The 23,675-nt window shown below is 41.8% G+C and overlaps 1 protein-coding gene across 2 annotated transcripts; it reads right to left on the reverse strand.

The window, feature by feature from the left end:
- Positions 1 to 4,583: 4,583 nt before the first annotated feature.
- On the reverse strand, positions 4,584 to 22,842 carry csf3r (colony stimulating factor 3 receptor). 2 transcript variants are annotated; one of them, XM_089118223.1, is made up of 16 exons: positions 22,654 to 22,842; positions 22,241 to 22,309; positions 20,340 to 20,636; positions 18,277 to 18,406; positions 17,073 to 17,239; positions 15,558 to 15,715; positions 15,311 to 15,464; positions 14,857 to 14,921; positions 13,950 to 14,148; positions 13,682 to 13,870; positions 9,594 to 9,692; positions 9,278 to 9,424; positions 9,057 to 9,191; positions 8,701 to 8,797; positions 8,385 to 8,466; positions 4,584 to 6,523 (listed from the first exon to the last, which is right to left on the reverse strand). In XM_089118223.1, the coding sequence occupies exons 2-16, from the start codon at positions 22,296 to 22,298 to the stop codon at positions 6,044 to 6,046; spliced, it is 2,457 nt and encodes an 818-aa protein (XP_088974349.1). In that variant the 5' UTR covers positions 22,299 to 22,309; positions 22,654 to 22,842; the 3' UTR covers positions 4,584 to 6,043. The 2 variants fall into 2 exon arrangements, with proteins under 2 accessions (XP_088974349.1, XP_088974348.1); XM_089118222.1 differs by having other exon boundaries at positions 22,241 to 22,329.
- Between the last annotated feature and the right edge of the window lie 833 nt (positions 22,843 to 23,675).

A 23,675-nucleotide genomic window follows, 5' to 3' on the forward strand; every position in this document is an offset into this window, starting at 1 on the left:
CGTGGGATTGAAGAAGCTTCTGGGACACTGGAAGAGATTGAAGTTGCGGGAGGGAGTAATCTGTAGGTCTGTCTTGGACTCGAAGACCCATGAGATGGTCTATCAGGTGGTGGTGCCTAGAGCCCAAATCCGGCCGTTGCTTCAGGCCTACCACGATCAACTAGGGCATCAGGGCCAAGAACGAACAGTGTCACTGCTGCGCCGGCACTTCTTCTGGAGCGGGATGGAAGAATCAGTGGGGACGTATGTGCAGGGATGCCCCCGCTGTACGCTGTTCAAAACCCGACGAGACGTGAGGGCCCCCATGGTCCCGGTGAGGCCCAGAGCCCCGTTGCATATGTTGGCTATGGACTTCCTGACCTTGAGCCGCCCAATGGATCGCTACCAGAACATCTTAGTAGTCACTGACTTGTTCACCAAGTATGCCTGGGCAATACCGACTTTGGATCAGACCGCCACCACCACTGCCGGTGCTCTGTGGAGACACGTCTTCCAGCCCTTTGGATGTCCCGAAACACTCCACTCGGACCAAGGGCCGAATTTCGAGTCCCGTGTCATCCAAGAATTATGCCAATTGTACGGATGCAAGAAGACCCACACCACCCCATACCATCCACAGGGAAACGGGGGGTGCGAGCGTTTCAATCAGACGCTTCTAAGTTTACTGGGGACTCTGGATGCGGACCATCAGGGTTACTGGACGGATAGCCTCCCGGCCCTGGTGCAGGCCTACAACAACAGTGTCCATAGCACTACGGGTTATGCCCCTGCTTACCTGATGTTTGGGAGACATGTGCGTCTGCCCACAGATCTGCTACTAGGGGCAGCAACGGCTGAGGCCCCCGCTACCACCACCGAATGGGTACACCGACACCATCGCCAACTACACTCTGCGTATGAGAAAGTGTCCAAGCACCTCGACGTGGCCGCCCAGAAGAACAAACGTCTGTATGACCGCACTGCTCGAGAGGCCCCTTTGTTACCTGGAGAACGGGTGCTGGTGCGAGATAACCGGCGCCAGGGGAAGGGGAAGCTCAGCGACCGGTGGGAAATCGTGCCGTATGTGGTGGAGAAACGACAGAGGCCGGACCAGCCTGTCTATGCCATTCGGCCAGAGGGGAAGACTGGCCCCGTGAGAATCTTGCACCGAAACCTGCTTCGCCCTTGCCCCAACTATCCGCGGCAAGAGACTGAGGCGCCACCGGCACCTGTGGCCCCTGTACCACCTTTGATGGGTTGGGTTGTGGTCCCTAGAGCCCCCACTCCTGAACCAAGGGAGGAAGAGCCCGTACAACCAATTCGACATTCCCAAAGGGAGACCCGAGGAGTACCTCCTACTAGGTATGGAGACTGGGTGTCTGGACCCCGTTCTCGGGACTAGAACGGATCCGGTGGGGGAGGGTGTCACCAGGTGAACCAACTAGGAACCAAAAAAATATTGACTCGTTTCCAGGGGGAAGAAGTGCCGGTGTAACACCGGGCCGGCTTTTGGTAAACATATCTGACTATAATGAGCGCCAGCTGAAGCCAATGAGCAGCGCTTCATTGAATCTCATGACGGGAAGGAAGAATATAAAGAGAGAGGCTTGAAGCATAGGAGGGAGCTTTTGCATTGGGAGAACTTCACACAAGTGCTCGAGGGGATTAGAGCAGTGACAGCGGGCGGCAGGATAAGGCTGGTTCCTTGTTCATCTCAGTGAGATCATTTGTCTTTGGATCATCCATCCTATGAAGAGAAGAGAGGCGAGTTGTTTTAATCACTGTGATGGTAGAGTGAGTTGCAGTGTCTGAAAGAGTGAAACAAACACGTGTGAAGATTTCCAAGAGTGATTTATGCACGAGTGTGGTGAGATCAAACAACTGTGTTCTCTCTGAGTCTCTGATGGATGAGATCGACCCATAACTTTAAGAGTTTTTTTCTGATCTGCTCTCCTGCCTGTGTTGAAGTAAAACAGAACTGCTGAATCGAGTATTTCCCCCAGCTGTCATCCAGTCGTGTGAGTACAACACCCCGAGTTAATAGTGACATCTTCATCTGTCTTCCTGCTTGTGTTGAAGTAAAACAGAGCTGCTGAACCGAGTATTTCCTCCTGCTGTCATCCAGTCGTGTGAGTACAACACACCGAGTTAATAGTGACATCCTCATCTGTCCTCCTGTCTGTGTTAAAGTAAAACAGAGCTGCTGAATCGAGTATCCCCTCCCGCTGTCATCCAGTCGTGTGAGTACAACACACAGAGTTAATAGTGACATCCTCATTTGCTCTCCTGCCTGTGTTGAAGTAAAACAGAGCTGCTGAACTGAGTATCTCCTCCTGCTGGCATCCAGTCGTGTGAGTACAACACACAGAGTTAATAGTGACATCCCCATCTGCTCTCCTGCCTGTGTTGAAGTAAAACAGAGCTGCTGAACTGAGTATCTCCTCCTGCTGGCATCCAGTTGTGTGAGTACAACACACAGAGTTAATAGTGACCTCTTCATCTGTCCTCCTGCCGGTGTTAAGTAAAACAGAGCTGCTGAACTGAGTATTCCCTCCCGCTGTCATCCAGTCGTGTGAGTACAACACACCGAGTTAATAGTGACATCCTCATCTGTCCTCCTGTCTGTGTTAAAGTAAAACAGAGCTGCTGAATCGAGTATCCCCTCCCGCTGTCATCCAGTCGTGTGAGTACAACACACAGAGTTAATAGTGACATCCCCATCTGCTCTCCTGCCTGTGTTGAAGTAAAACAGAGCTGCTGAACTGAGTATCTCCTCCTGCTGGCATCCAGTCGTGTGAGTACAACACACAGAGTTAATAGTGACCTCTTCATCTGTCCTCCTGTCTGTGTTGAAGTAAAACAGAGCTGCTGAACTGAGTATCTCCTCCTGCTGTCATCCAGTCGTGTGAGTACAACACACAGAGTTAATAGTGACATCCTCATTTGCTCTCCTGCCTGTGTTGAAGTAAAACAGAGCTGCTGAACTGAGTATCTCCTCCTGCTGTCATCCAGTCGTGTGAGTACAACACACAGAGTTAATAGTGACATCCTCATTTGCTCTCCTGCCTGTGTTGAAGTAAAACAGAGCTGCTGAACTGAGTATCTCCTCCTGCTGTCATCCAGTCGTGTGAGTACAACACACAGAGTTAATAGTGACACCCCCATCTGCTCTCCTGCCTGTGTTGAAGTAAAACAGAGCTGCTGAACTGAGTATCTCCTCCTGCTGGCATCCAGTCGTGTGAGTACAACACACAGAGTTAATAGTGACCTCTTCATCTGTCCTCCTGCCGGTGTTAAGTAAAACAGAGCTGCTGAACTGAGTATTCCCTCCCGCTGTCATCCAGTCGTGTGAGTACAACACACCGAGTTAATAGTGACATCCTCATCTGTCCTCCTGTCTGTGTTGAAGTAAAACAGAGCTGCTGAACTGAGTATCTCCTCCTGCTGGCATCCAGTCGTGTGAGTACAACACACAGAGTTAATAGTGACCTCTTCATCTGTCCTCCTGCCGGTGTTAAGTAAAACAGAGCTGCTGAACTGAGTATTCCCTCCCGCTGTCATCCAGTCGTGTGAGTACAACACACCGAGTTAATAGTGACATCCTCATCTGTCCTCCTGTCTGTGTTGAAGTAAAACAGAGCTGCTGAACTGAGTATCTCCTCCTGCTGGCATCCAGTCGTGTGAGTACAACACACAGAGTTAATAGTGACCTCTTCATCTGTCCTCCTGCCGGTGTTAAGTAAAACAGAGCTGCTGAACTGAGTATCTCCTCCCGCTGGCATCCAGTCGTGTGAGTACAACACACAGAGTTAATAGTGACATCCTCATCTGCTCTCCTGCCTGTGTTGAAGTAAAACAGAGCTGCTGAACTGAGTATCTCCTCCTGCTGGCATCCAGTCGTGTGAGTACGGCACACAGAGTTAATAGTGACATCCTCATCTGTCCTCCTGTCTGTATTAAAGTAAAACAGAGCTGCTGAATCGAGTATCTCCTCCTGCTGTCATCCAGTCATCCTATGCAGCGAGCCTGACGACGAGGGAAGTCACTGTCAGTCCCACGAGCCTATGCAACGAGCCTGACGACGAGAGAAGTCACTGTCAGTCCTACGAGCCTATGCAACGAGCCTGACGACAAGAGAAGTCACTGTCAGTCCTACGAGCCTATGCAACGAGCCTGACGACGAGAGAAGTCACTGTCAGTCCTACGAGCCTATTCAACGAGTCTGACGACGAGAGAAGTCACGGTCAGTCCCACGAGCCTATGCAACGAGCCTGACGACGAGAGAAGTCACTGTCAGTCCTACGAGCCTATGCAACGAGCCTGCCAACGAGAAGAGTCACTGCCTGTCCCTACTTTTATTCTTTTTTTAAACTTAATAAAAAAAAGTTACTCTTGAACCCACTTCTGTCGTCTGTCTCTTGGTGTCCTTTGGTGACTGCTCCTCCGGAGTGTGGTAGATTACCCTTGGTCTTGACCCCGGTGACATACTCAGCGGAGCAAGTTGATACATTAAACTTTTACCATATCCAGTCCAGCTGTCAACATTGAACATTGAAAATAAGGGTGATCCATCCCCAAAATAAGGGATTTTTTTTATATACGACCCACAAACTTTAAAAATAAAACACTAATCATTAAAAGTCTAAAGAGTTTATATTCGGGAGAGGTCCGTGCACCTATACCGATCAGAGCGCGCGCTGACACGGAGTAAAGCCTTTATACTCGATGTAACAGCACGAGGCGAGCGCGGCAAATGTGCCAAGTTGATCGTTTCGCCACAGCTTTTTTGTATCAGCGCACCGATGAACGACTTCAGATGAACGACTTCAAACCGAATATGTCTGGCTCTGACCGTCGCAACTCTGTCATCATTATGTTAAGCCCGCCCTCCGACTCTATACACGATGTGATTGGCCCTACCAGAGTTGGGGTTTTCAAGCTCAAACGTCTATGGAGAGTTGCTAGACCACACTTTGCTGCAAAATAATTTTTCTAGATTTCTAGGCTACCACATTGCCATAAGACTCATCATCTCTTCATTGACAACAGCAGTCTGCTTCTTTTAACTCATTAAACTGGATATCATGAATAGAATTATTCTTAATATTTTTTTTTTTTAAATGACACTGAAATTTGCTGCAGTTTCTCAATGGCGAGAACACAGGTAAATTCTTGTCTAGATTGAAAATAATGAAACAATTAAATCTGCCTGCCATATTAAAAGTTCAACTTTTTGAAATACCAGCGCTGTGTTTAATGGATATACATTATTAAAGACCGTTCAGATAGTGACTGAGTGACAGTAGTTCAGATTGTCATTCATAAAACATGTAATATGTTTAGGACATCGTCATGTTACGACCACACACAGACTCTTGTCAACTACGGCTAATTGGGAAAACCGGCCTGTGGAAACAGTTTTACACAATGATATTACATTACTTCTTACATATCTCGCAACACTTTCAAAGTGAAATGTCCAGTGAGTGGCTCTAAAAGCCCATTCCTCTTTTTTCTTCCAAAAACGATGAACGTGAATCTGGCAAGGCTATTTTGCGTATCGCAGCAGTTCTGAATCTGAATCGTCTGGTGAGTGGCACTAAAGGTCAATACTCTGCCATGTTTTTTTAATAATGAACCTATACACTAAACCTTAAACACACCTGATAGTGTTAACAAAAGCAAACAACACATTTGCTGCCATTTTAGCTGCTTCTCCGGGTCTTTTTTATCGAGAGACTGAGCACAGAAAACACACGCATGAGCTGGTCATGTGATGCAATCGTCAACGTGTTAGTTTACAAATCTTGCACGGTAAGTCATTACATAATATTTAGCAAGGAACTGCATGAAAAGAAGTCTATTATTCAATAATCTGCAATTATTTTGTGTGAAAATGATTAAAGTTGTTGGTGTTTTTCTGCTTCACTGTTAACTTAAGCTTTTGTATGTACAGCACATTTTCTGGGTTGCGCAATATAGGTAGAGGCACGTTTTTCCAATGAGCCTGAGCTGTTTTTTGGGGCTCCTGCATGTTTCTATATACAGTAGACTCAAATTCAGTTTAGTTATGATCAGTATTCCTGAGCTCTAAGGATTTGAGCATGGGAAATTCTTCCCAGAGTTCTTCGTTCTCCTCACTTCCAGTGGAATTGGTTGGAAATGCAGTGAAGTGCTTCGCTTGAGAAACACGGCTGCCTCGAGGCACGTTCTCGTACGGCGGAGGGCTGGCGGGCTCGTCCCCTCCTAACAGGGGCTGTGTGGACTCAGAGCGCACGTAGGGTGGCACAGGGGTCGAATGGCTTTGATACGAACCACCGAAAACCACAGTGGCGTAAGGGACCGAGTCCCTGTCCTGCTCCGAGTCGTAACGGCAGGCCTGGAAAGAGCCGTGACCCCCATCACGACTGTCCATGTCACGTGACCACTGACTCTCCCTGACGTAGTCCCCCTTGAACGGCTCGTTCTCTGACAGATCGAGGAGACTGAAGCGGGACAGAAACACCAACACAGGGTCCTTGTCTTCTTTAAAGGGAGGCGTGCCCTTGGACAAAAAACATGTTGACATATGTAATTACTCAACACTTTTTCATATTCAGTAATAGATGACACACTTTTCATTGCCTTTTCTCTATAACATATTTTAGTAATCATCATAACTCGGGTATCATTGGAATGAGCTTAAACATTTTGGCGTTACCATGGAATCGGTACTAGGGCTCCTCCCCCTAGTGGGCTTTCTCATGTTTAAAACTTTGCTAAATTTACTGCATTATTTTATAGTCACATATTTTTCTATTCTTGACAAAAAAGTATCATTGGGAAGGTCTGAGACTCAATGCTCCATATTTGGCCACTGTTTTGTTGTAGAGGTGATGCTTTGACAGTGTTAAAGGGGTGGTAAAATGCCATTTTCACAAGATGCAAAATAAATCTCTGATGTCCCCAGTGTGTGTGTGTGTGTTAGCACAAAATACCCCACATATATTTTTATACAGCATGTTAAATTTGTCACTTTTCAAGGGTTTGCAAAAACCACTGTTTAGTGTCTGGCCCTTTAAATGCAAATAAGCTGCTGCAGGGGGCGGGGTTTCAAAAGCTCTGTGGGTTAGCAGTTGCAATTTTCTCACGCAGACACAATAAAATTACACAAACCTTTCTCCCTTTAATGTTAAAACAGAGTCAGTCAAAGATAGAGAGACTCAAGAAGAAGTGACAACATGTCTCTGAATGTTTAGTTGATGAATTTATTTAGTTATCTTCTATTAGGATATTCTGTCATGTAATCTTTAAATCGCTTGTATAGGAACTGTTGTGAGACGCACACAGAGTGACTTTCTATTGCATGTGAAAAGATGGATGCTAAAGTTTGAGCTGACTCTTATACAACCACTCTTCCTCTTCTCAACATGGACCACGTGTTCCCGGGGGCGGGGCTTATGCACATTTTAAGAACCTGGGAGGAAGCTTGTGTAGTCCCTACTAGCCGTTTGTTGTAGTCCTTTTCTTTAAAAGCAAATACCTTCCTTTGCTTTGAACTTTGAGCGTTGTAACTTTGATAATGTGGTTTATGCTCAAACAGCAACACACTAACTAAAGTTAGAATAGTGAAATCATACTTTACCACTCCTTTAATTTGTGACAGGATAATGCATACAAAAAAAACCCCCAAAAAATCAGTGGAATATGGATGTCGCTTTTTTATGGGAGCTTGTATCCGCCACAGAATAAAGAGTAATTACGACTTTTTATCTTGCAATTCTTACTTTTTTTTTCACAGACTTGCAAGTTAGAAAGTAAGAATTGGCTTGCACAGCTGCACTACTTCCTGAACTTCAGCCAGCTCCTTGTTTCCTGTCTGGCATTATTGGACAAATTGGTTGGTGTGTCTGACCTCAGTAGTCACGGCAACAATAAACACACAAACCTGAATTAATCAAGTTTGCCCAATAATGGCAGACAGAAAACAAGGAGCTGGCTGAAGTTCAGGAAGTAGTGCAGCTGTGCATAAAGCCAATTATGAGAAATAAACATGCAAAATAATGTCAGAAAAAAAGTAAAAAATCGTTTAAATTGTTTTATTCCGTGGCGGATATATAAATAACAAATATAGATTCCAAATAATCTAGTAATATATATATATATGTAAATTGCATAACAAATATTATTTACTCCAGTACAGAACATTTGCTTTACGGTAAACTTACGGTAAACTTCATTTTTTTTTAATGCAATTATCTGCAATGTCTTCTTTAAAAAGAGACCTTAGGTCTGTATCCCAAAGCATTCCTGAATTATAACCATAACCAAGTTTAGATGTGCATTTCTAAGTCAGTGCTCATAGAGTTATCGGATTAATCAGTCAAACTAGCGCTTCTACAACAGTTCGTCGGGTCAGACAGTACCTGCAGTGAGTCGCTGGTGGTCCACCTCTTAATGCTGCTGTTGGCGGGGTCCGGAATTATAGGCCACAAACACATCTTCACCCTGTGACAACCACACACAAACTAAGTTATAGTACTAAAACACAGTGAAAAAGTTTCCTATAAGTTGCAAATAAAAAATGTTTTACAAGAAAATACTCAAAATGCCACATTTAATTAAATCTGTTACTTGCCGTTTTTTTTTTTCTGTAATGCATTTTAAAATTTACAAGCAATTTAAAAAAAAAAAAAATTCTAAAATTTTTCCAATGTACTTAACAAGCTTGTGGATGCTCACCGTTCATGTTTCCCCAAACAGGTAAACACAACAATGATGATAAGAAGTGATATCCCAATGCATGCTGGGATAACAAAGAGCACCATATCAAATCCATCTGGAAAAAAAAAAACATTTTAATTTTTATTATTTTATATATATATATATATATATATATATATATATATATATATGGTGTAGAATGTTAAGGAGTGCATTCATATTTCACAAATGCATGATATAATGCACTTAGGGATTATGGTTTGTAAAAGTTATTATTGAAATATTACACACAAACACACATATATTTGAATAGTATAGGCCTTATAATATGTATGTACTATTAATAATTGACCAGTATGGTCATAAATAATCACCAATATGTCCAGTTGTCAGGTTCTCAACTGATCCATTTAAACTTCCACCCATTGTATGAACTGATACTAAGGCATGATATTTGGTAAGCGGATGAAGATTTTCCACCACAACATTGGTCTCCTCAGTGTAAATAACTTGAAAATGAATAGAAACAGTATGGTTAATAAAATAGTTAAGCAATCTGAAAATCTGTCATGAACTTATTTGAATCCTTGAATACCTTGGGTTTCATTACTATCATCCCAAAAGTAAATAGTATATCCTTGAATGATCCCATTTCTCTGTTCAAGGGGAATTTCATCCCAGTGAAGTTTGACCCGTGAATGACGGATTTCCACAACTTCCAACTTTGGTGCCTCAGAAGGTGCTGTGAGAATATATGAAACATTTGTCAGCATGCTAGAATTATACATCTAGGGAAACGTGAGCCCACTAGATGGAAGTGTTGTATCATTCTCTGGCTTTGCTCTATTTCACATTGTTTCCCCAGTTTATAGAAAGCCCTGAGATGTCCACTACTTTCATGCACTACACACCTCTCTCACTGCTATATGCCAGTACGGTAAAAGGACGACCAACTCCATCAGCATATTTGGGAAAAACGGAGATCTCATAGGGCTTGTAAGGCCTTAACCCTGAAATAAAACAGCCAAGATTAAATTTGCATGCACTTTGTCAGCAACAAATAAGAACAGAAAAGATGAAATGCCAAATGACTTAAAGGTTATTTTATTGGCTTTAATGTACATTTTTGGAATAATTAAGTTCCCTCGCGTTGCGTCGAGATTGACGCTATGGGAACGCTTTGTGTGATGATGTCTTGAAGCACATGTAAAATCAGTCCAGCTGTGTCTTCAGTAGTGCTCTGTGAAACTGTTCCTGTCATATTTGGTGCTTTTTTGTCTTTATATCTACTATGTAAACATAAGTCATGGCGAGCAGGCAGCAGTTTAGGATGTGTGTCCGCCTGCCTACGTTATTTAACGGGTGGGGACACACACATTATTTGTGTGGCTTGTTTGGTTGAGGAGCATGCACAGCCAGTGCTCGAGGGTGCTGGCTGTGAACACTGTGATGTGCTTCCTATGCGGACGCTCCGATACCGCCTGCCGTTCTTTTGCGAGGCTTGCGTTCCCCAGGGTTCTGGTCCCGCTGCTACCGAGGCACAGCGGCGATCCCAGTCATGGGGTTCGCAAATGGATTTATCAGCAGGGTTGGAGACGGTCCCAGCCTTATCTCTGCCTTCACCTGATCGATCCAGTGCCTTCTCTCAGGGTTTGGAAGCAGGCGTTGCGCTTCCTTCCGCCCAGGTGGAGGCACCGACGCTGCAACTAGTTCTGAGGAACTGGACGTTGTCAGTGTTGATGCAAGAGATACTGAGAATTTTCCACCTCAGTCTCATGCATTCGAAGAGCTGGTTGAGGTTGTGACGAGCGGTTGAACGACTGAGCATTGACTGGACAGCTAATAAACTAACAGTCTCATCCCAAGAAGTCATATAACTGACGTCTTGGGACGCCTTTTGACCATACGTCAATATCCGCCTTTTTAGGGTACCCTTAAACATCAGTTACATGACGATACCGGGCCGTCATACAACTGACGTTTTACCTTTAATGTCGGTTAGGTGACGGGGTGGGTTTAGGGTAGGGTTAGGATCCAATAACGTCATCTGACCGACATTTAAGGGGGCCCTAAAAAGGCAGATGTTGACGTATGGTCAAAAGACGTCCCAAAACGCCAGTTATGACGTTGGGATGAGACTGCGTTGAATAAACAGGAAGTTCATTCTAAAAGTAAGCTACACAGACTTTTCCTGCGGACTGAGGTGTCGATAACGTGAAAAGATAAACCGTTTTCATATAGAGTGTATAGTGCACAAACATCGAACTACTCCTCTATATCTAACTATAAAGAGAGCAGTGGAAGAGACACTTGCAAACTATCTCTCCCCCGAAGCGGCATCTTCCCTAAAGGTCCCGGCATTACTACGCTATCTCACGACTAATTCAAATTAGTCTAATTTCGAAGTGATTCAATAGTGGCTTATTCGTACTAATTCATACGACCTCACTCATACGAATTTGTACGATTTGTCTAAACCCACGTGACGGTTATGTTTAGGGGCTGGGTCAGGGGTAGGTCATTCGTACGAATTCATACGAATTGGCTAATTCGTAAAATATGTACGATTTAGCAAAATCGTACTAATTCGTACGAGTGAGGTCGTACGAATTGTTACGAATTAACCACCTCGTAAAAAATTCGTACGAATTCCCGTGAGATCGGGTTGGGCATTACGCACTAAGCCAGTCAGAACTACATTTTCTCTAGTGGGTAAAGCTTAGGGCCAATCCCAATTCTACCCCTTACCCCTTCACTTTCCCCTAGCCCTACCCCTTCGCCTTCCCCTTGACCCTTGAAACAGAGTGGCAATGCGTAGGGGTGAAAATATTCCCCTAAGAAATGGGACACCACTACGCCTCCGTTAAACGTCATTATAAGTCGTCGCTAGCGCCTACGTCACAGGAGATGCGCTAATTTTTATCACAACTTCCAAGATCCCGTCGACAGCTGCAGTTATCTCAGTTGCGTGGGTTACAGCTATTTTCTTGCATCTTGTGAAGTTCGCAGGAAACAATGGAGACGACGAAAATATGTTGCGGGACTATCGTTAGCAAACTACAGTAATTTTAGCGATTTTTTTACAAACGTTTCTGTGAAGAAACTGACCGTAAATATGAACACAATATTGAATGTAACATAAAGCAAATCATTATTTGTCGTTACAATACTTATTAAAGCCACAAATACTTAAATTTATGGGTCTACTTTGTCGCTTGGGCAGTCATTTTGCGTCTGTAGCCTGGGTTAGCAGTGACACTTCTCATACCCCTTCGTTTGGCTATCTGGCCCTTCACCCTAGCCCTCCCCCTCCAACCAAAAGAGAATTGGGACAACCCTACCCCTTCACGTGGACGCGCAAAACGGAGGGGAAGGGGAAAGTGAAGGGGTCAGGGGTAGAATTGGGATTGGCCCTTACTCAGCCGCTGGTCAGGCTGCAGCATGCCTCCACACCTCCACACCTGCTGCAAGCCTACCCAGGTGAGGTGTTAGGAGACATGGATGAGGGTGGGGAAATGGCCTTGACGTAGTTTGCGAAGACGGCTGAATCCAGGAGACGGCTAAATACATCGGCCGCTCTATGGCCGCCCAGGTGGCCACTGAGAGGCATCTGTGGCTCAGTAATATAAAGGAAAGGACAAGAACGTCCACATGGATGCGGCCCTGTCACCTTCTGGCCTCTTTGGCGACGCTGTAAATTCAGTCGTTGAGAGGTTTCCGGAGGCAGCCAAACAGACGGCCGCTTTCCAGAAGCTCATTCCCCGTCACTCTCATGTCTCATTGCTGCTGAGCGGGAGCAGCCCCAAGCATCAAAAGCCAGCTTTTCACATGTGCCACCCAAAAACAGTGAGTTTCCTCCCGTGCTCCCCCACAAGAAAGGCTGGGGACACAGAGGGCGCTCTCAGCCACAGTGTTCAAAGGGGAAGACGGTTCTGAGGACTGTCATTATTTCTAAGAAGGCTGCGGGGAATAGTTCCTGACGCCCGAGGGGGAGTGGTCAACACCAGTGATGCGCGGGTCAATGTATAACAACCCGCACCCGACCGACGTTTTCAACAACCCGCCCGCAACTCGGACCGCAAAAAAGTACGAAAATATTGTACCCGACCCGTTTCCTGACCGCATTTTTTAAAAAGTAGTAAAAGGTTCATCGTAGCGTCATTGGGCCATGGACGTGTAACAACACAGCATCGCAAGAAGACAAAGCCAGCACTTTGGTCATCATCTTTCATTATTTCGGCAAATGTCTCCCACACTTTTACTCTTTCTATTTGTGTATTTGCTGAGCTTCCACTCCCCAGTCTTCACCTTTACTCTTGCCGCCTCCATCTCTCTGCAGACTGTAGTGATCATAGACATGGCCGGTTCGTGAACGAATCGTTCTTTTGAACCGGTCGAACCACTAAATCGAACTGAATCGTTCGAAACAGTTCGCGTCTTGCGTTACTAAAGTTATTTAGTTTCAGACATGCCTGACAGTCGCCTACGAATCGAAATAAACCAATATCCCGAATTATATTTTACTCCAGTAACTCCAACAGTTCACTGAACCGAGACATGTTGGTGCCACTGCTGAGAGAAGTGATGAGCAGGAGCAGCTGATACCGCGCATCCGCGTACTACCGCATACCGTACTACTAATTTCTTCCACAAAATTATTAAGCAGTAAACACTGTTTTCAAAATATAAGTAATTGAGCACCAATGGCAATTGGTAATAAGTGAGGATCAAATCATCATATTAGAGTGATTTCTGAAGTATCATGTTACCCTGAAGACTAAACATTCAGCTTTGATCACAGTGAATAAATGACACTTTACTAAATAATCACATAGAAAACAATTTATAATTGTAATATTTCACAACTTTTACATTTTTTGTTCAAATATAAGAAAAATCGTAATTAAACCAGTTGATCATATGGACAATATAGATCATATGGAACAACCAAACGGTTGCTCATATGGTTGATATTATTATATGCAATAATAGTAAATACCTGTTACTAAGGTACTGGAGCTGTTTTTGTCCATCAGAATGAAGGACAGGGGTTCTGCCGGTGTCTCACTCAGAGATCTCCACTCGAGCGTGTATCCCGTGACACCGGAGGACTCAGGGCTTTCCCACGTGATAAGCACAGACGTGTTCGACTGGGGACGCACATTGCCATTAGACACAGAGTCCAGCCCTAAAACCAGACAAGAACAACTCATCAAACATTGAGAGGACATCCGTCAGAAATATAGTCTACGGTGGGAATTGAATACCTTTCTTACGATGCACTGGTACTTGGGTATGATTGGAGCTCCCCATTGCATTCATGGCTCTCAGGTAGACCTTTTTAATCCAATTGTTGAGATTAAAAGAGCAGTGGCTTTCTTTAGTTACACACAAAGTCGTTTTAGTCTCCTTTGATTCGACAGTGTATGACAAATCCCAGCCATTGGCACGGAAATTTTTTGAGGGCTAAAATGAGACAAGGCATTGGTTAATGGGAAGTTTCAGGTTCAATACATCTGTGACATGCTGTCAGTTATCACAGAATTATTATTTTATTTTATTTGTAAAAACAAGTTAAAGTTTTGCTTCATGTCCCCTCTTCGAGTCCTTGCATGTGAAAGTTACGAGTTTACCATCATTGCATGATCATTGCATGCAATGCAATGTTGAAAAACTGGATGTAACTTATATTTATAACTAAATATTTATCTTGTTGCAGTGCCTTGTCCCATAACTTACATTGCTAGTGTATGATGTATGTTTATATAAAAATGTTCACAGGATGTTGAAGATTCTGTCAATAGAGTTTAACTTTGAACATTCAATAGTAAGACCTTCACGAATGTGAATGAACATCAGAGATCTTTCAATTACTTATTGACTGGTCATTTGTGTGTGTGTGATACAATGTTATAGACACACTATACACCCTATATAATATAAAATGAGATTTTCCAAGCTGTGTCAGGACTGTCCAAGAGGATGAACCTGATTTCATCAAGTGCAACATTTTAGACTTTCAACCAAGGTCGTGTGCTTCTACATCAGTGTCATTCAGAATACTTTCCCTCTGATTTTAGGGAAAGTTTACGGGTAGGGTTGGGTTTAGGGGTACGGGTAGGTTTAGGACTACATTTTTGGACATATATGTTGTTCCCTGGCAAAGACTCTCACCTTCCAGTAGAGCTGTGCGACCTGATCATTCACTTTAAGCCATGTGTCCAAACTTCCAGCCGGAGCTGAAAATACAACAACTAGTTCTGAGTGTCGACAAATCATACAACAAAGAAGTAAATATACAATAGTGGCCAAATGTCATGCCCGGCTGAGGGAAATTGACATCTTCACTCTTTATTCAAATATTATCAAAAAATGTTAGCATAGTTGTGCTTAGAGTTGAGATTTTTTTTTTTTTTTTGACTGATTGAAACATTGTCTGGACAGTTTTTGTATAATCTCAGTACATTTTGATCATCATAGGTTCCCAGGATGCACTGTGACATGAACTAATCATGCAGTCAACACTAATCACTATTATTCCACAATGCAGTACAATTAGGTTATTATAATTATTGTCATTATTTGTACAGCCTTTAATTGTAAAGTAGCGAAGACTATAACTTGTTACCCCTCATAAGTGTGTTGGTTGTTTTCGGATTACTCCATTCACTCCATTCACTCGATGGACGGTACTTCACTCGCATTGTGCTGGTGTAATTTGTCCCATGAAGGAGGCCACATTTTTTTACTTTGTTTCTTTGTCGTTCACTGAAGGTGGAAATCTAAAATAGAAGGATTGTTTAAAACACTGTTCAGATAACTTGCAAACTGTTTCAAAAGATCAAGCAATATTGTCATGAAAAGCAATCACTGACCAACTCTTTGTCAAGCTGGTTGTTCAATGTTGTCAGTTTCAGCTCTACAATGAGGGTGAACTCCACCCATGTCTGAGACTGTGAAAGACTCCAGCTGTACTGTAAGCAGCCAGGAGTATCCGCTTCAACCCTCTTAATCTCTGGAGTGCTGAACTTTGCTGTAATAAAATACATGGCATATATGTATAAAATTACTCGTATAACCGGTAGCTCCTCATTGCAGTACACAAGATCCAGGGGGCGGAGTTGGATCCTGATCCAAAGGGGTGGAGATGGGTAGGATTAGGGGTGGGGTTAGGGATCAGGGGGTGGAGATGGGTAGGGTTTGGGGTGGGGTTAGGGATCAGGGGGCGGAGATGGGTAGGATTAGGGGTGGGGTTAGGGATCAGGGGTGGAGATGGGTAGGGTTTGGGGTGGGGTTAGGGATCAGGGGGCGGAGATGGGTAGGATTAGGGGTACGGGTTAGGTATCAGGGGGTGGAGATGGGTAGGATTAGGGGTGGGGTTAGGGATCAGGGGGCGGAGATGGGTAGGATTAGGGGTAAGGTTAGGGATCAGGGGTGGAGATGGGTAGGATTAGGGGACGGGTTAGGTATCAGGGGGTGGAGATGGGTAGGATTAGGGGTGGGGTTAGGGATCAGGGGGCGGAGATGGGTAGGATTAGGGGTAAGGTTAGGGATCAGGGGTGGAGATGGGTAGGATTAGGGGTGGGGTTAGGTATAAGGGGGCAGAGATGGGTAGGATTAGGGGTGGGGTTAGTGATCAGGGGGTGGAGATTGGTAGGTTTAGGGGTGGTGTTAGAGATCAGGGGTGGAAATGGGTTGGATTAGGGGTGGAGTTAGGGATCAGGGGGCGAAGATGGGTAGGATTAGGGCTAAGGTTAGGCATCAGGGGCGGAGATGGGTAGGATTAGGGGTGGGGTTAGGGATCAGGGGTGGAGATGGGTAGGATTAGGGGTGGGGTTAGGGATCAGGGGGTGGAGATTGGTAGGATTAGGGGTGGGGTTAGGGATCGGGGGGAAATGGGCAGGATTAGGGGTGGGGTTAGGGATCAGGGGGTGGAGATTGGTAGGATTAGGGGTGGTGTTAGGGATCAGGGGGCAGAGATGGGTAGGATTAGGGGTGGGGTTAGGGATCAGGGGGTGGAAATGGGTTGGATTAGGGGTGGGGTTAGGGATCAGGGGGCGGAGATTGGTAGGATTAGGGGTGGGGTTAGGGATCGGGGGGAAATGGGCAGGATTAGGGGTGGTGTTAGCAATCAGGGGGCGGAGATTGGTAGGATTAGGGGTGGGGTTAGGGATCAGGGGGCGGAGATTGGTAGGATTAGGGGTGGGGTTAGGGATCAGGGGGCGGAGATTGGTAGGATTAGGGGTGGGGTTAGGGATCAGGGGGCGGAGATGGGTAGGATTAGGGGTGGGGTTAGGGATCAGTAAAGAGCACATCCTAGTATAAACACACAATTCCACATTTATTCTTAATTCTTGACAGAGAAATAAAGCTAATTGCTTTTTTTTTACCTGTATCCATAGGGATCAGTTCCAGAGGAGCAGAAGAGACATTTCCAAGGACATTCACTGCTGTCACATAAACCTCCAACTCTAAATATTCACTATAAGAATCCCGCTGAATCAAGAAGAAATGCTGTCCAGACGGGATCTCATATTGAGTCTTTTCTGATTTGTCCCTGTAGAAATGAACAATTTATAAAACCTATCACCACAACTATAAATAAAATTGAATTCACTCTAAACCATAAGTGTGAATCTCACTAAATTACAATATCCAAATCATATTTAACTACAAAAGTCATTGGAAATAGTAAATGTGTATTTTACTGGCTCCTCAGCCCTCCTCATTATCCGATTCGATCCAAAACCCCTGAGTGGTACGTTGTCACATTGGGCAAGATGGCTGATGCCAATGAACTCCTGTACGTAATCCATCAGGGCTGCATTTCTCAAAAAGCATCAAAAGCCTAAGAAGATTGTAGAACCATTGCCACCAATGGTCTCTATGATGAACTTAGCTCACCATGCTTTTGGGAAACACAGCCAGTTCTATTCTCTTGCTATTTGAGGGGACAGCCATTTGTAGTGGTGTCCAAAACCCTAGTGGATGTTATAAAGTGCACTCATTAAATCCCTTAATGCATAACAAGGGTAAAACGGATGTACCATCAACGGCCAGAGAATACCCATAATGCACTGCGGGGATCGTGCCTAATGAATTCCCGCGTGATAAATGCCCACAAAAACCCCACCCCCACCGAGAAGACGCCCCCCTCCACCAAATAAAATTACACTTAGAGTACAGTACAGACATTTTAAGGACCATGTCCTTAAATATAACAATATTGTTGACCAAGAAACTGCAGAATTTGCGTGTCTGGTGTGTGAAGCGGAAGACTGTCATGATTTTTCTTAGCAATGTTATTTCCGAGGTAGGTTGCCAGGTCTTAATCTAATTCTACCCATTACCTATGGCTTGGTACTCACACATACACAAATTCACACCTATGGCCAATTTGGCATATCCAATCCACCTAACCAGGGGTGCGTTTCCCGAAAGCATCGTTAGCCAATTATGGTCGTTACCAATAGAGTTCAATGGAAATTGCGACGATGCTATCGGGAAATGCACCCCTGGTTAGGTGGATTGGACATGCCAAATTGGATTGATCCATAAACAAGCTACAGTTTTGAAAATGTCAACAGAAGTTACCTCAATGCATGAAGAGTATAGTTTGTAGGAAGGCTGGTTGTTTTCTCACCAGGATCCCATTGACACAGGAGTTTGGATGACTGCGTTATATTCAAAACACAGCTCAGGTTTCGAGGAATGGGTGGAAGATCTTTAAAGATATAAGGCAGATTGTAAGTCTGGTGAACTTTGGCCTGGAATGACACTGAGAAATAGTCTTGATGATTACATTTCAGACATTAACATTAAACATTACACGTCACAGACACCATATTTAATTTGGTGTGAATGGAAACAAGGCTGTGAAGGATGGAAACACCTTCTCTATAAGATAAGCTTTGCTGGTTGAACGATCAGAACCAACATCAAAGCCTCGTTTTCATTCATGCCAGATTGCACTGTAAAAATGAATATGCTTTATCTAATCAATAGAATTGTGGCAACAGATTACAAGCAATATTATTAATTAAATTTAACAAATTACAATTGAGTAATAATTAATCAAATTATTCCTTAAAAGTTAACCATTTAAAATGAGTAAAGTTTACAAAAAAAAAAATGACAAAAATATCTCACTAACAGACTACGGAGGCGTATTGCTTTCACTTGAAGAAAAAAAAATCTACTCTGTTTTTCTGAATTAACGAGTTAATTTTTCATGGAATTTTTTTTTTTTTTTGCTGTGTTTTTCTGAATTATTTTGAGTTAATTTTTCCTTAGAAAAAAGTTTTTGCTCTTTTTTTCTGAATTAATGAGTTAATATTTCATGAGAAAAAAAGTTTTTGCTCTGTTTATCTGAATTAATGAGTTAATTTTTCATGAGAAAAAAAATATTTTGCTCTTTTTTTCTGAATTAATGAGTTAATTTTTCATGAGAAAAAAATATTTTGCTCTGTTTTTCTGAATTAACGAGTTAATTTTTCATGAGAAAAAAAGTTTTTGCTCTGTTTTTCTGAATTAACGAGTTAATTTTTCATGGAATTTTTTTTTTTTTTTTTTTTGCTGTGTTTTTCTGAATTAATTTGAGTTAATTTTTCATGAGAAAAAAAGTTTTTGCTCTTTTTTTCTGAATTAATGAGTTAATATTTCATGAGAAAAAAAGTTTTTTTGCTCTGTTTATCTGAATTAATGAGTTAATTTTTCATGAGAAAAAAATATTTTGCTCTTTTTTTCTGAATTAATGAGTTAATTTTTCATGAGAAAAAAATATTTTGCTCTGTTTTTCTGAATTAACAAGTTAATTTTTCATGGATTTTTTTTTTTTTGCTCTGTTTTTCTGAATTAACGAGTTAATTTCTTCAAGTGAATGCAATACGCCTCCGTAAACAGACAGACGTCAAAGATGAATTAAGAACTCTATATTTTATATTGCCAACATTGAAGACAGCTGACGTTAACAAGCAGAATCACTGAAGGAGAAAACCGTCATTTTAAAACAAACACTGATCACCATAATGGTGACTTCAATTTATGTTTTTTTGGTTGTTGTTGTAAGTTTTACTAATTTTAAATGGTTAAATTTTAAGGAATTCATTTGATTAATTATTACTCAATTCTAATTTGTTAAATTTAATTAATAATATTGCTTGTAATCTGTTGCCACAATTTTTTTTATTAGATAAAGCATATTCATTTTTACCGTATAGATATGGAATGGACCCTGATTAATTGCAGATTAATAATTAGCATCATAGTACTTAATCGTAGACCCTTTAGACTTTGATGATGCATATTCACAGTTATCAACATCGCAAATCCAGTGAAGTTTTTCAAATATTATAATTAGTATTTTCCATCATTTATGTCACAACGCTTACCCCACCATTGATGAGTTTGCAGGACCTACTCTGACAGTATAATTTTGGATGCACAGAATTTCTCGATATTTTTCCTTTTTTTTTTGGAAAGCTGTTGAAATGCTGTTATATATGTTTTGCTTTTGCTATTAGAGAAAATGGGAATGTAAACATTATTTTTGCTGTCCCCTTCACCACTGCATAGGTTTAACCAACAATGACTAATTCAGCTTCTGAGAAACCTTGAAAATATGAAAAGGGCCTATTATAATAAAAAAAGATCCTCACAATCCACTTTTACTTTCACTCCATTGACTATTTGGCAGTTGTCTTCCGAAACACACACGAGACAAATCATGTATGCTGTGTGTGTTAGGCTGGGGATGCGTAGGCCATATGTCCTGTTATTCTCCTGGTAAGAGAGATTGCTGGGTGCAAAATCATCATTAATCTTCCACGCCACACGAAAGTCTTTGCCTTTGGTCAGCAAGCAGTCGTCTTCGATGGAGCAGGACACCGACACGGGTGAGCCAGCGAGCACCACTTTGGCTGGAGTGTGTATCCCAGCACACGATGCCTGAATCACTGCAGATGAAAATATATATTAGTGTTTTAAATCATACAGTAGTGGCCAAACGTGATGATCTTTATCCTTTATTCCACTATTATAAAAAATGTGTTAATGATTTCGTAGGGCATTTGTGTTTGGCGTCGATTTGTAATGACGCAATGAAACATGGCAAATTGAGAGAACATCACTTTTGACCAGGCTGTCATAAAACTGCACATGCAAAAACAAAAGAGAACCAACACAATTTGAATGATTTTGTAGTGAATGTATGCTTTTTCCCATCAGCTTTTGTTTTTTTCTATATGTTGTAAAATATAATCTGTTGCTGTAGTTTGTCTTTTTTTTTTTTGCCAAATAATTTTGTGAGATTAACACTTTAACTAAGATTAGTGATTGGTTCTTCCCTGGATCTAAAATATTTTTGGTTTAATCAAACTTGTAGGGTCAATAAAAACAGAAATCCGCTCCTGATATCACTTTTGGACACTCCATGAATTCAGGAAGAGAAGTTGGGCTCTAATAATGAATGAACTAACACACCGATCCACTTCACTAGTCTTGTGACTTTGCATTGCGTGAAACATTCCCGACAACAAAGCCGTTTCAAAATGTGTGGGTTGTTGCACGACATCAGAGAAACTTTACCTTGGTGTGTCTAAACAAATGGCAAATTATTGCATTATGCATTTGATTGCAGTATTTGAGATTGTAATAAAGTAATGTACTGCATACCCAATGTTGTTGCTGCGTAATACATTTTTACACCATTTATTAACCTTTGATACAGCTAATAAAAATTCATTGTTTGTTCATGTTACTCTGTAAAAATGAATATGCTTTATCTAATCAATAGAATTGTGGCAACAGATTCCAAGTAATATTATTGATTAAATTTAACAAATTAGAATTGAGTAATAATTAATCAAATTATTCTTCAAAAGTTAACCATTTAAAATGAGTAAAGTTTACAGCAAAAAAATCAGCAAAAATATCTCACTAACAGACAGACATCAAAGATGAATTAAGAACTCTATATTTTATATTGCCAACATTGAAGACACCTGATGTTAACAAGCAGAACCACTGAAGGAGAAAACCGTCATTTTAAAACAAACACCGATCACCATAATGGTGACTTAAATTTATGTTTTTTTTTGGTTGTTGTAAGTTTACTCATTTTAAATGATTAACTTTTAAGGAATTAATTTGATTAATCATTACTCAATTCTAATTTGTTAAATTTAATGAATAATATTGCTTGTAATCTGTTGCCAAAATTTTTTTGATTGGATAAAGCATATTCATTTTTACAGTGTTCATGTTAACAAATACATCTTTGGATTTTAATGTATTAGGAAATGTTGAAATTAACATTAACTAATACATGCAGTAGAAGTTTATTGTTAGTTCATGTTAAGAAATGTTCTTAACTAATGTTAACCAATAAAGCCTTATTGTAAAAGTGTTGCCCAATTTTATAAGGATATGATGAAACGTTTTTTTTCCTGTTTAATGGACAAAACATTTTAAATATATTAAAAAGGTTTAAAGAGATAGAAAAATAACATAATATTCTTGTAATCTAAATGTAATGGGTAAAAAAAAAATGTCGATTCACCTTTTATCCAGGCATTAAAATATATCCCCAGCACAAGCACAAACCAGACTGATGCCATATTTATGATGTCTGAAAGAAAACGTGAAAACCTTCAGTTTCAAACAGACAACATAGAAAACGTTAAAAAAGAAAGAAAAAGGGGGAAAGGGATACAAAAGATAAATGAGAGAAAATGATAAATACATAAAATCATTTGCTTTCAAAAACAAAATAAATCTTAAAATAGCCTATAACGATAACATAATAATATGATGCACTAATAAAGAATTATAGTTGAAAATGTACTTTTTTTATGTATTCTTATTTAAATGTACTTGAGCATTGTATAATGTTCATAAATGACTTATTATTCGCTAAAGCATTACCGGTTATTCTAATTAGGAGAGTAATATAAACATAAATGCAATACATACTTTACATAGTTTAAAAGCATCTGTATGTGGTGAAGGTCACATTTAAACTCCGGTGAAGTTACTGCGCGATGTTCACTGTAAAAAAAAAACAATAATAATATAACAAAGAGGTTTTGAAATGAGCCTATCCAGCTTCTGAGAAAGACTCCTGTGCTCTGAGTAAAGAGTCACCGCTGTCACACCGTTCTTTCCATCCTGAACCACAAGAGCAAACCGAAGAGGAAGTGTCGGGCTCTTGTGAAACCCCACACACGTGTCCCTTTCTGCTCCTGCTTTATACTCCTAATTATGTGGAAACTTTAACCATTGAAGTCAATTTAGTACAATTCATTATGTAGAAAAACTGCATTAATCATGGACTCAGAAGTCAAAAGCACACAATTTTCCCCCCTTTCAACTTGAAACAAAACCATAAAATGATGGCACGCATGATATGGGACAACAAAAGGATTTAGCATTAAGCTTTGTATTAGTAGAAAACCTGTAGTATTTTCAAATTACGGTGCTTTCCTCCCTCATATCCCCCTGAGATGAGAGATTTCTATATTTTTTGTTTGGAAAAAATAGGATGGAGGATGTTTTGTCCAAAGGCTAAAGACTACACTCAGTAGTCGGGTCTGTCCCGCATGTTCTCAACCCGCCCATAGAGGGCGATCTCACTCACAGAATGAACACATAGTGTCAGCCATCTTTTTTTGGAAGCTAAGCTAGCAGGCTCTTGTTCTGTGGAGAAAGCTGAGCCCCGGACATGTCCGGCTAACTCGTCCTGCCACAGTAAACATGACTTCCTGATTCTATGAAACCACTCCCTCAGAAACAGGCAGTGGGCTCAGATTGGTTAGTTTGGGCCGGTGTGTTGTGATTGGCTAAACTGTCGCTCACGTTGTCCAGAAAGTTAACACCCATTACCTTTACGGGCGAAACGTGCCTGAGCTCCGGTCCAGATGTAAATATGCAGGCCGTTCTCATCCTTTAACGTCATATAGAACGCTATATGACAAAACGGCGCTATACTACGCACA

This window comes from Pimephales promelas, chromosome 12, assembly GCF_988280905.1.
Source record: "Pimephales promelas chromosome 12, fPimPro1.hap1.1, whole genome shotgun sequence".
NCBI lineage: Eukaryota > Metazoa > Chordata > Actinopteri > Cypriniformes > Leuciscidae > Pimephales > Pimephales promelas.